The sequence below is a fragment of the Camelina sativa genome, chromosome 13 (assembly GCF_030686135.1).
Source record: "Camelina sativa cultivar CO46 ecotype springtype chromosome 13, ASM3068613v1".
Lineage (NCBI taxonomy): Eukaryota > Viridiplantae > Streptophyta > Magnoliopsida > Brassicales > Brassicaceae > Camelina > Camelina sativa.
The window spans coordinates 16,302,410-16,316,596 of record NC_141892.1 but is presented as its reverse complement, the minus strand read 5'-3'; the positions used below and the strand labels follow the sequence as shown (position 1 = coordinate 16,316,596).

The 14,187-nt window shown below is 39.9% G+C and overlaps 1 protein-coding gene across 1 annotated transcript; it reads left to right on the top strand.

The window, feature by feature from the left end:
* Window positions 1-12,038: 12,038 nt before the first annotated feature.
* On the top strand, window positions 12,039-13,644 carry LOC147929645 (uncharacterized). The gene is made up of 2 exons (XM_087480680.1): window positions 12,039-12,066; window positions 13,250-13,644. The coding sequence occupies exons 1-2, from the start codon at window positions 12,039-12,041 to the stop codon at window positions 13,642-13,644; spliced, it is 423 nt and encodes a 140-aa protein (XP_087336806.1).
* The last annotated feature ends 543 nt before the right edge of the window (window positions 13,645-14,187 follow it).

Here is a 14,187-nt window from a genome sequence, read left to right as displayed (position 1 = left end):
AAACTACAAGAACTAGGAGCTAAATGCAAATGGAACAGAATGATTATGACAATTATGAAGCTAAAACAGAAATAGAAACTATGGTAATGCAAGTATTGAACTAATGCAAGGTAAGTAATGAACAAGATACTAAATGAATGCAACAGAAATGCAACTTGAATGAAACAGGACAAACACAAATCATAAACACAAGTTCTGAGTTGGAACTCGAGCAAGCACTTAATCGAGTGTAGATCAAGTGCAGGGTCGAGCTGGACAAATACGCAAAACAGAGCAACACAAGAAAAACAGAGCAATACCAAAACGAATCAAACAACAATCAAACAACAGGATTTAAGCTAAGAAATCAATAAACAAGGAAGGTCTTAAGGAGGGATTCATGGGCTGGACTAATGATTGAGGTCATCTAACTTGGTCAACAAATCTCAAACAACTTGAGCTAATCTCTAGACATATATTTCTAAGACATGTTTAATCCACTTTCATGGCAAGAAACAATCAAACTCATGCATCTCTAGACTTGTTCTCACAAAGTAAAGAATCTACACAAGCACGCATTAAGCAATATGTCAAAAATCAAACAGGACTTCTAATCTCTTAGCAAGCCTAATGATAGTCTCTAGATCTAGCCTTATCTATGCTCCTTAGACATTGGTGTGATGCTAAGATGCTTGAAATCAGATCCTACCCTCTCAGTTATAGGACCAGCATTAAGAACATCTAGCCTATAAGAGATCTACAACAATCAAGCTTGACCAAATCAAACAAACCTCAAACACAACCCAGCCTAACCCATCCTTTAGATCCTAAGCAACTACTCACAAGAACACATGATGAACATCAAAGTCATAAACCCAGAAAATGATGAAACTTGCATGATTAGATAGATAAAGCAAAGATCTACAATATTGAAGAAGGAATCAAACACGAATTCTTAATATCTTGAAAGTTATGGAACCAACAAAATCCAAGAATTCTTTGTTTTTCTCCTTCAAGAAGGTACAAGATCTAAAATATAAAAGTGCAAAAGGAATAATTCCCAAAAAGGTAAAAACGAGGTTTTTGACTCTCTAAAAAGCTGGACTCTTTGGTGGCTGCAGGTACAAGCCCTTTTATACAAAAAGTAGTGGAAGCCCTAAAAACGCTAAAAGACAAAATAGCCAGGCGGCTCGACCAACTCGACCTGGTGCTCGGTCGAGTGACCGGTCAAGTTGGCTCCTCTTGTGCTCCTCCCACTCGATCAAGTCCCTCTCAGCACACGGTCGAGTGTCTGGTCGAGTGGGCGATCGAGTAGGACTCCGGACCTTGGTTCTTCAGCCTTAACTCTCTTGTTTTCTCCTCATGATTGCTTCACTTCTCCTCAGCATTGCTTCCATGCTCCTTAAGCTCCAAAATCACCTGTTTATGCATGAAAAGATGCAAATGCAATGCAACTAAACTCTAATGCAAGAACAGTCCTAAAGCTATGCAATAATGGTCAAAATGGATAGCAAAGATGCAAAAGATGTGAATATATTAAGGGAAAACATGGTAAAATATATGAACATCAATACCCCCAAACTTAGTATTTGCTTGCCCTCAAGCAAATGAACAAGACAAAAGAAGGTAGGTGAGGTTTGAAAGTGGGATCTCAGCTCCTAAAGCTTGCAAATAGACCATCTAGAATCAATGTCCAAGTTACCAGTACTATGATGCAAGTTGAATGAGCTGTACATAAAGATTTTAGACAACCATATCACAACCTTTACTGATTTGAGCCTTAGATGTCCACATGCATTCAAATCAACCATTTCCTTTAACATTCATTAATCAAGAACATGAATCAATTCTATGCAATGCTTAAACTCATTTGGCTTGGTAGTAAAAGGTTTAGAGACAATCATGGTCTCTTTTTAGAGTGGGGCTTATCAATATCAAGGTTCTCTCATAAAAATGGATTGAGCTTTAGAAAAATGCTAAAGGTAAGATTACTTAGACACATACAACAACAAAACCTTGTCTACCCAAAGGCACCCAAAGTGTTTATCCTATCAATCTAAACCCAATTGATCCTAGTGCTACCCTTTAACTTCTTCTCTTCTCTTTCACCCTTTTCTCTTTTGATTTTAAAGTCTTAGGAGAGGTTTCTTACTTGATCTTTCTAGTGGAATGGGGGTTCTTACTTATTTGCTATGGTTATCTTTTCTTCTTATTCTTAAGACATATAAGCATTTTGCTAGACTTTTATTTTCTTTCTTTTCTTTTCTTTAACCAGAACCATCTTCAACAACAATTTTTTACTTCCCATCCTTTCACTAGATTTTGATTTTACTTAAACACTTCTCCTCAGCATTGCTTCCATGCTCCTTAAGCTCCAAAATCACATGTTTATGCATGAAAAGATGCAAATACAATGCAACTAAACTCTAATGCAAGAACAGTCCTAAAGCTATGCAATAATGGTCAAAATGGATAGCAAAAGATGCAAAAGATGTGAACAAAACAGTAAAGAAAGGTAAAATGAAACAGAAATTAAACTAGAACAACCCGAAGGTGCTCGATCAAGCACTCGACCGTGTGTCTGATCGAGTGGCTAGGTCGAGTGGGTTTATACGAAGAACAGAAGCAATTTTAACAACTTAAGACAGAAACAAATGAAAATAAACAAGACTAGATGCAATAACAAACAATCAGATAACAAAGTAGGCTTCTAGAGATGGATTCGTGGGCTGGTATTAGACTGTGGCTACCTAAACTAGCTAACAAATCTCAAACAAGAGCTATCCCTAGACAATGACCTCATAAACTTGCTAATCCACTCTCATGGCAATAACAATCAGGTTTAGTAACATCCTAACCCAACTCTCATTGGTGAAACCATACTAAACATGCATTAAGATTCAGGTTCATTATTTGTCAAAAACCACCCTAGACAACTAATCTCTTAGGCTAGGCACAATAATCTCCAGTATTAGCCTTATCTAACAACCCTAACATTGGTGTGATGCAGAGAAGCTTAAGATTTATCCTTACCCTCTCAGATATAAGAATAGCATAGAGCATATCTAACCCAGAAGGGATATATAATCAAACAAGCTTAACTAGTCTAAATAACCACACCCCTAAACCAGCCTAATCAATCTCCAGAATCCTAGCTCACTACTCAGATGAACAGATCATGATGATAATAAACATAAACCCAGAAAATGATGAAATAAACATGATAAGAGAGATGAGATGATGAACAACAACTTAATATAAACAAGCAAACTCAGATTCTCAATACCCAGAAAGTTATGAGACTTACAAAGTATTGAAATCTGAGAAAAAACAGTAATAAAAGTTGCAAATGGTAAATAAAAGATAAAAAACCCTTAAGGGGTAAAAACTAGGTTTTTGGTGGGTACAATTATTTTTCTGCCTAAAAAGAGAGTTATGGGCGGCCATGAGGTACAAGGGATATATATAGTGAGGGAAGGAAGCCCTGATTTGGCTAGCTGACAAAATAGAGAGGCGGCTCGATGTGCTCGACCACAAGTGGTCTTGTGGTCGAGTGGCCATGGTCTAGTGGTCCATTCTTCTGCTTCCCACTGGTTAAGTCCCTGAGTAGCACACGGTCGAGTCCATGAGTTGCACACGGTCGAGTGCTTCAGCAGAACACGGTCGAGTGCTTCAACAACACACAGTCGAGTGCATGAGTAGTTGTGGTCGAGTGCTTCATGCTTTGTTGGTCTTCTCCTTGATTCAACTCCTATCTGCTTCACTAGTTGCACTCCTCTTATCCCATATGCTATTTCCATGCTTCTTGAGTCCAATTCACCTGTTTAAACAAGAAACAATGCAAATGCAATGCAAATCCTATTCTAATGCACAAACAGTTCTTAAACTATATGAAAGTGACAAAACAAGCTAATAAAACATGTAAAAGATGTGAATAAACCATGGTTAAATATGGTAAAATATATACATAGCAACTCTCCCAAACTTAGTCTTTGCTTGCCCTCAAGCAAACAAACAAGACATAAGAAGGAAGAGAGGTTTGAAGGTGGGATCTCATAACCTAAAAAATGTTAATAGACTAGCTAGAATCAATGTCCAAGTTACTACTACTATGATGCAAGGTGAATGAGCTATACTTAAAGATTTTAGACAAGTCTTTCACAACCTTAACTGATTCAAACCTTAGACTTCCACATGCATTCAAATCATTCATTTCCTTTAACATTCATTAAACAAGAACATGAATCAGATTATGCAATGTTTAAACTCATTTTGAGTGGGGCTTATCAATAACAATGTTTCTCTCACAAAAAGTGGATTGAGCTTTAGAAGAAGGATAAAGGTAAGATCACTTAGACACATATAAGAACAGAACCTTGTCTACCCAAAGATACCCAAAGTGTTTGTGCCTATCATTCTAATCCCATTATGTCCTAGTTCTACCCTTTAATTTCATCTTTTCTTTTTTACCCTTTCCTCTTTTTTTTTTAAATCTTAGGAGATGTTTCTTACTTGATTTCTCTAGTGGAATGGAGGTTTCCTTCTTAAATGCTAAGGTTCTCTTTCTTACTTGTTTCCCAAGTCATAAAGCTTTTACTAGACTCTTCTTTTCTGTCTTTATTTTCTTTGACCAGAACCTTATTTACACCCTTTATACTACTCCATTCTTTCACTTAGAGATTAAATTTGCTTTAAATCACTTCTCTCCTTAAGACTTAACCCTTTTCTTTATCTTTTCCCTCTTTTCTTTTCTTTTTCAAGCATGCACTTGACCGAGCACATGGTCGAGTTGTGAGCCGTCTCTCTATTTTGTCTCCTAGCTAACTAGGGCTTCCCTTCTTTTCTATAAATAGGTCTCTTAAGGGAAGCCCTAGTTAGCTAGGAGACAAAATAGAGAGGCGGCTCACAACTCGACCATGTGCTCGATCGAGTGCATAGTCGAGTGAACTCTTCTCCTACTTCTTCCAACGGTCGAGTCCTCGATCTGGGATGATATCTGTTCAATAAATTCGGGATAACTTTTGCACCATAACTCCTATCGGCCTGAGACCACCGGCATTGGAACTCTAACTCGGTTGTCTATAACTTTCGTGAAGAACTTGGAAGCTGAATGCCAACGGAAGATCTTTATACGGGTAGATATTTGAGGGACTTGTTTTGAATCCGACCGAGTGTTCTTTGGCAAACGGTCGAGTGTGTGCTCGACTCCATTGTCGAGTAATTGCTTTCCTCCTCTTTTGAGCCTTATTCCCTTGCTAGATGTCCCCCTTTTGATCACAACTTCTCCTTTGTGCTTCCAAAGTACCTAATTTACCTGTTTGTGCACACAAATATGCAAATGCAATGCAAATTCTATCCTAATGCATAAACTGAGAATAAAAGACATAAATGTGCTAAAACTAACTCTAAACAATGCAAAACAGGAAATAAATGCATGCTAAAAGATGGTAAAATATAGAGTTATCAAAGTACTATTAACTTGGACATTGATCCTATTTAGTGAATTTAAACAATGTTAACAAGGCTAAACTCATCATTGATCCCTAATGAAAATATGAAACAGTCATATATGAAACATGCTAACAAGATCCTAATATGCAATGCAAACTACATGAATACTCTGTTTTTTTTAAGATTTTTGTGAAAAAATTTCAAACTTTTTTTTGTTTTTCTATGCCTTAAGTGAAATGCAAATGCTAATATGATTATACTTAAAGATTTAAAATACGAAAATAGGAAACTATGTCAAATGCTGTCTTAAACTCTCCCCCAAACTTAAATTACACAGTCCCTTGTGTAATAAAAATTTGAAAGAGAATTTAAGAACTAAAATAAACAAAATATGCAATTTAAATGGTATAAACAATGTATAAGGTGATGTTGGTACCACAAGGGTTATGGAAGAAGCTATCCACAGCATCAGTCATGCTGTCATAGATGTAGCTTGAGCCTGGGGCTTGATTTTGGCTTGCTGATGGAGAGGGAGGCAACTCTACTATGGCACCAGACATGCACTCGATCGAGTGCTCGGTCGAGTGACTAGGTCGAGTGGGTGGTTGTGGATAGAATTGTTGTCCTTGCTGCCCAAAGTATTGTTGCATGAGTGCATGGTCCATGAAGTACTGAGGTGGGAAGGGAGGGTAAACTTGGCCATAGGGGTAAGGTGGATAACCCTGAGGAGCTGGGAAACCATATTGAGGTCTGGGGAAGTGCTCAGCCGCGTGTTGGTTCGTGTGCACTGGTCGAGTGCCTTGGAATTTGCTGTTCTGCGCGAATTGAACCTCTTCTCCTATGTGATGGCTCAAATGATGAAGCTCTTGAAGGTTCCAAAGGGTTTTCAGCCCTAGGCAAGATTCTAGTATAGCTATTCCTCTTCAAATGCTCAGTTGGTGCTGGGGATGAGTTTCCACTCTTCAATTTAGCAATTTCTCTCTTCATACCCTTGATAGACTTGGACATCTTCACCACCTTCTTCTTCAGCTTTTCAATAGTCTTCCCATGCCACTTGTTCCACTTTTGGAGTAGTATCACCCTCTTGGTTGTCTCTCTCACACCTCTGCTATCTCTTGGTTAGGGCTCATAGTCATCAAAGTAGAACTGTTCTTCCCCTTCAGCCATGTTTACATCTTCAGCTTGGTTCTCTGCAAATGGGGCTGTTCCTTCAAGCAGTAGCTCAGCTGTTGGCCAGAAGTCAATGTTAAGCCCTTTACTTATTTTTCTTGCTTCTTGGTTTGGTAGAACAAACTGAGTCTTTCCTACTGTTGGGTGGTCAAAGTTGAAAAGGTATCTGTAACGCCCCCAAACCATTCCTAAGCCATCCCGGCCAGAACACTCCCAGACGCTACAATAAGGAAATATTCACCAACGATCCGGCTGAGGTTCTAAAACACATTGCGAACCTTAGCCAGTCCATCGATGATATTTCCACCACTGTAGACATCACTTAGGCTTTTCAACCCTCATGACATCCAAGTGTTGAGCCAACCCGGACTAGGCCACTTCAGACATAGCTCGCTCTCGAATATAAAACCGAATATTATTTATTATTAATATGTCACAAGACAACTTATAACGTTTGTGGCCAGGCCTAATGCCAAAAATATATTACAAAGAGTTTTTAACAGGAAGAAACATACTTCTTCTTTTTACACAAAAGCACAAAATAAAACTACTTTGGGCTCCTATCGATCAGCACGACCTCCAGACCTCTAGTGGTTACCTGCAGGACAAAATATTATCATAAGTAATCTAAGATTACTTAGTGAGTCTCAGGGGTCCCTGCAGAATATTTGATTCCCAATCCCACCCCAAATCACAAGAAATATAAAACCACACAGCAATCAAGCAAGCAAACACGCAATCAAGCAACAAGCAAGCAAGCAAGCAAACAACCAATCAGAGAAAGCATGCAGAAGTAAGCTAAGCAAACAATCACACACAAGCAACCAATGCAACATGCAAAACTTGAATAAAAAGAAAGATTTTTAAACAAGTTTTATTAAGGGCCCAGATATTCCGTCTCCCATTTTATCTCTGAATACAACCACCAAGGCATGCAACCAGAATAAAATCCCAATACACCGTCGTGTATAGCATCGATCAAGGTAGCGAGCCAAGATCGAGCTCTTCGCAACCACATGCAAGACTATTTTAGTTTGCATGTTGAAACGGGTTTGCGGGTAAGGACAGACATATCCCAATTCTTAGTGTGCTTATGGCTGCTCGGATCTCCCCATCACGAACGCCACGCACTAAGACCAATCCACAATTAAGGTTATAGGTTTATGATCTTAAAGAACCAGAAACCTCAACAAAAAAAAATGCAACAACAAAAATGTAACATGCAACAACACAAAATGCAACATGCAACCACACAAAATTCACATGCGATGACTCAATCAAGCGGATGTCCCATCCACGCTTCAGATTCACCATGGATCCAAATCACATGGGAGAAATCGATCAAGCAGATATGCACATCCACGCTTGAGAGTTCCCATGGACAACCTCACATGCAACAAATCAATCAAGTGGATCTTCACATCAACGCTTGAGATCAAAAAGGGGAAAACCTCACATGCAATATATCCATCAAGCGGATCTACTCATCCACGCTTGATATATACCATGGAACCTCACATGCAACACATCAATCAAGTGGATCTCCCCATCAACACTTGTGATTTTTACATGGAATCCCCTAACCAAATGCAAAAACTTCTAGAAAACTAACAAGAAATCAAGAAGAATGCAACTATATACACATGCAACTTCGAATCTAACTTGGATCTACCACTCCAAGCTAGATCGAACTATATGCTCCCTCAAACTCACAGATTTTTACAGATCTTCAGCTTCTACAACCCGATCTTCCCTTAGCTTCAACAACTCTTCCTGCAGATGAAGCAACTCAACTCTCTCTTCCCACACTTAGAAGAAAATCACACTTTTTCTTCTCATTCTTGCGCCAGCAGCCTCTTGGCGTCTCTCTCTTTTTCTCTCCAAGTGAGAAAATGAGAAGGTATTTATAGGGAGTGTGGGTGAGCTACTTGAAGCACACGCAGGGGGGTTATGTGGCAGCTCCACATTTCTCCTCCAACACTTGGCAAAAATATTTAAGTGAGATGTCATCACCACGTTCTCCTTCTCATGCGTGAGTGGGAGAGAATATTCTTCCAATAAAATCGATTCCCCCATTAAAATATTCCTCCACTCACCTCTTTAATTAATTAATTATACTTAGTAGAAAATCCACTGAATAAATTAATTAATATTTTAATCCCACACTAACTTTCGGGAATTAAAATATTATTTTAACGGTTTCCTTCCCGTTCCCTGCAACCTTCCTTGGTTTACAGTACCATATGAATGGTAGTCCCTCTGTCTGTCTTCGTACGCTGTCCTGCGCGTACCGCGTACGTCTGTACGTACGTGCGCTGGCCAACTGATCGGCACCTTGCACAATCGGTTTTTCTTCGGATAAAACTTAGTAGTTCTTCTCTGCTTCATCTCCTCTTCCTTTTTGAGTTCTTTCGGGATAAATTCCTTCAAGGAAATTTTATCCTGTAGTGAGGGTCACTACAATATCTCCCATGATGCTTCTCCTTGGCTAGTATGAGAGTAGAAGTGAGGTATGGGATGTCAATCCATCTTGGCTTGTTCTTTTAACCTCCAAGTGGGACTTTAGCAGCCACAAGGATTGGAGTGATGATGCCTCCAATGGTTACGACTCCAGTTGAGCCCCTCTTGTATAGCTTGCTAACCCAACTTATGTAGTAAGTCATTTGGTCAATGAGGACCATAGAAAATTCAGTTGGAACCCTACTCCCACAGATTGTGATCCCATCTCTTGTCTTGTCCATGATACCATAGAGGACCATATCTATCATCTTGAGCTCCCCTTCATTCAAGTTCCCAGTTTTTTTTCTTGCAAAATGGTGTTAGCTAGAGCCTAGTGAAAGTACCTTAGAACTGGGCTTCTGATCTTAGAGCTCTTGGTTGTGGATGAATAGTATGGGTTGTCATCACCAATAGTGTGCCAAACAGAGTACAATTCTTCCTTTGGCATCACCATGTTGCAGTCATTCCCAGTTTCAAACCCATAAATTGAAGCTAACTCCAAAAGTGACATCTCATAGTGTTTCCCCCTGATGGTGAAGGTGATGAAACCAGCTCCTCTCTCTGGATCAACCCTATCAGTGAAGTAGTGGATTTGAACAGTGGATATGAACTCACAACTCTCTTTTTTGATAGCCCTCCATGTCCATGACCATGAAATTGGTTAAACTGCAGATTTCAAAGAGAAGCTTCAAGTCATCAGCAATACCAAGCTCCTCCATGGTCTCTTTGTGAGGATATCTGGTCCGTTGAAACTTCATGGTCATTAGAGCCTCATAGAGCTGAGTTGGTGATAAGGTATCAGATTCTTCTTCATCTCCACTTTCTTCTTGTTGAACTTCAGCTGCTGGCCTCTTCTCACTTGTCTTGTTCCTTCTATACTCCTCATTGTCAACCTCCATCTCTTCTTCACTTTCTGTTTCCTTATCACTCTCAGTTTCTTCTGAGTCCACTTCTACAGGCTGCTTTCTCTTCTCCGTACGGGCACTCGACCCCCTGCTCGAGCCAGAACTCGACCGTTTGCCTCCTCGAGTGCGTGGTCAAGTTTCCGTCTTCTTCTCTTCTTGCTAACAAAGCTGCATCACGGCGATCCATGAAGTCTTCAGCGGATTTCTTGGCCTCAGCTCGGCGGATAGCAGCTTGTTCTGGTGTCTCTCTAGCTTGTGAAGACATTGTGATTGGAAACTATGAAAAGAAACTCAAAGCTTGGTATTAGTCGGTTAGTACCCAGAAAACAAAGAAACTTAAGCCTTGAGCCAGAAGTGAGAGCAAAGAGATGTTTTTAGCTTGAATGAATGTGTTTTTGCAAATGAGAGAGTGTGAGGTGCTTATGCTCGAATTCATGCCCTTATAAAGAGATGGAGGGGACAAAAAAACAAGGGTGGAGCGTGTATACCATTCAAAATTTGAATTTGGAATCTTTGACTCACTTTTGCTGCCACTTGACCCCACCAATAAACCCCACGTGGTCGAGTGCTTGACCAGAATTTTGAATTTTGAACTTCCTCTTCCCTCCAATCGATCGAGTGGGCCTGGGCTTGAACAACACTCGATCGTGTGCTTCTTAATGGTTTGGTCGAGTGGCTTTAGAAAGCATTCTCCTCAAGTCCGAAATTGCTTAAGTCCACTTGTGAAACCCATGTAGAAGCCTGCCCAAAACAAAAATGAAAGAAAAATCAAAAACACAAGGAAATTAAACCTATATACAAAGATACCTTAGGGATTTCCTCCCTACTGAGCTTGTTTATAGTCACTAAGCTTGACTTTTGGTGCCTTTTCAGGCTTGGTTTGGAGACCAGAGAGATGATGAGGTCCCCCCTGGTTCAATTTGATCACCATGAACCTTTTTCTTGGTTAAAACAGTCAACACACTTGAAACTTGTTTATTCTTGATCTTGAGCCTTGGCCTTGCTTTCTTAACAGACTTCTTGTTGAGTTGCACTTGGAGATGCTTCACCAGATCAGTCAACTCTTAAACTGAAGTCTTGAGGTTTTGAACATCTACCTCATTGTTTGAAATCTTGACCTTAGAGTCTATTTCTTCCTTAGAAAACTGAACGTCAGCTTTATCTTCTATAACAAAGGGTTGGCCTCCAATGGTGGGTTGGTTTGTTGCATTCTTGATGTTCTCATAGTCAACCCACCAGCAATGTCCAAGCTGATTATACCCTTTCTAACATCAATCACTGCTCCAGCTGTGGCCAAGAATGGTATTCCAAGGATAATAGAATCATCAAGCTCCTGTTCCATCTCAATGATGATGAAGTCAGTTGGTATCCTTGCCTTACCTATCTTCACTGTAAAGCTTTCCAATTTACCCATCACATCCTTCCTAGAGCCATCAGCAAGACTGATGTAGAGGTTGCTTGGCTTGAACTCCTCATATCCTATCTTTTGTGCTATTGAGAAGGGCATAACAGTCACAGAAGCTCCAAAGTCACATAAACACTTGTTGAAGTGCATATAGTTTAGTGAGCATGGTAGGTTGAATGAGCCTGGATCCTCAAGCTTGGTTTGAATCACAGCTGTTCCCATGTCTTTTAGATCCTTCTTGGCTTGATTCTTGGTTTTCTGCTTTGATATGATAAGTAACATGCCCTTATAGAGAGGATATGGTTCATACTGCCCCAAAGCTGGTCCTCTGTCCTCTTTCTTCTCCTCAACAGTCACTTCATGTTGAATGGCCATCAGTTCCTGCTTCTCAATCTTTTTCTTGAGCTTCCTAATCATCTTTTCCTTGAAACTTCCTGGGAATGGCAGAGGTGGTTTGTATGCTGGAGGAATGTACTTGGTGGGTTTATCAGACTCGGTAGGTGTAACTCGACCAGTGACTCGATCAGGCACTCGATCGAGTGCTCGATCATGTGCTGAGTCGAGTGCACCATCGAGTGTCTTCTTTGTTTGGTCTCCTGATGAGACCATGGACAACTCAAGCAAATAACATGGACATGAGGAGCAGCTTGAACCAGAGTAAGCATTGGAGGAGCAGCTTGAACCAGAGTAAGCATTGGAGGAGCAGCTTGAACCAGCGGAAGCATTGGAGGAAGCATTGGTCGTTCCGGCAAGTACTCTTACAAGATCAAAATTCAGTAGGTTAAACCAAGCTATCATTGGAATAATCAAGGAGCTGGACAAGAAGCAAGAATACGTGGCTCAAACCATTTGGACGATGCTCACAGCTCAGGGTGTTCGATGAAGGGTTAAGTGTTGCTTATGCACTCTTTTTCCCTTGTCAAGTTTTGTCCCATTGGGTTTTCATGACAAGGTTTTTAATGAGGCTTAAGTGACACTTTCTAGGCCCCTTTGTCACCCCATTTCGTGGTCCAAGGCCCATCTCTTTGCCTTGGCCCATTTTCTTTCTCTCTTGTTCAAACTTTACATTTAATGCTTTTGTAATTTCCTAAACATTTTGCATGAACTTGCATAACTGTGGGACTTGTGCATATTCTTACAAGAGTTTGACCTTGTGCATGCTCTTGCATGTCTCTCCTCTCTCCCCTCTTCTTCTTTGTCCTCCCTCTTCTATATAATCTCCATGTATTTCTCTTTTGCAAATCATCAAACATTTTAATCAAAAACCTTATTTTTACTTGTTTGATCTGAGGAGTGTGTAATATCTTCTCAACTTGTTTACTTCTTAGTGTGTCATATCTAAGTTGTATTCACGCCTGTAGTCTAAGAGATTTTCATCTCTCTTGGAAGTACAATTCGTTTCCCCTTTCAATATACTGCATCCATCCTCTTCATCTTCATCGCCATTCATCTATCAATTACGCTGCATCACCAAAGTTCAATCCATTGTTCATCATCATTTCGTCCATTTCACTCCAAAACCTTGCAAAGTGTGTCCTTGGGCATAGATCCTCATCCAGGAGTCTATCATGTGGTATCAGAGCCACTTTGCAACCATGTTTTGGACTTCCAATCGTCACTCTCTCTTTTTTCCCTGATTTTCGTTCATCTTGCAAGAATTTTATCAAATGTTTTACTCGTTCAAAAATTACGAAATCAATTGAATTTGGATCCTATTTGAGTCTATTATTTTTAGAAATTTATTTTGGAATTTTTTGATTCATTTTCATATTTTTCCAGATCCGTTTTCATTTGCGTGTTTTTGGAACTATTTACTTGTTGGATCTTTGTTTTATTTCAGGTACCATGGTGGCGTCTGAAGAGGAAGAGTCAACCCCCTCTAGCATGGAAAGGAGAATTACAAAATCAATCACAACTACTATGGCAACGATGCTCGATGAAAAGCTTGGTGCTCTACGTCAAAGGCAACACCAAGATCTTAAACCCAAGCCACCAGACGACACATCTAGATCAACCCGGAGCAGCCCACAGAAAACCTCTCACACTCCCAAATCTAAATCTGTGATTCGTTCTAAAATCTCTTTGGCTCATAAACTCAATAACTTTACAGGAAAAGGAGACTACCTTGAGTGGGAGAAAAACATGGATGATTGGTTCTACTATAAGGACATTCCAAGAAATGAAAGATTAGCTTTTGCACTTACCCAACTCACAGGACACGCTTACAAATGGTGACTTCAAGAATTTGATGACCGTTGGTATTACAAGGAGCCAAATATTACATTGTGGAGAGATCTTAAGAAGCTTCTAAGGAATAAGCTCCACAAGCGTTACACTGTGTTCCCCATGCCAATGGCACAATCCAACCAGTTCCTGAAAAGAAACCAGCCTTAGTCCCAGATCAAAAGAAACCCCCAAAATCTGTGGAGGCAAAGACGCAGTCAGATCTTCTTGAGGCGTTAACCGAGTACATTAAATTTGAGAAGATGAAGGCTAAGTTAACATCTCATACAAAAAAGGTCCCTAAACAGATTGTCGTTCACAAGCAAAGTCTAAAGTCATCGCTTGAATCATGTGGTGAACCAAAGCAATGTAAGTCTTCTACACTTTTAAAATCTAAGTGAAACTGACTTTCTTTGTGGTGTGGTGAAAGAAAGATGTATGGAATGAATAAAAGTCAGGGTGTTTCAATTCCCCTTATGCAGTTGCAGTATAAGAGGTGTCAATCCTATCTGAGTGATTGTGAACAATTAAGATGTGCATATGAGTCTAAGTCAA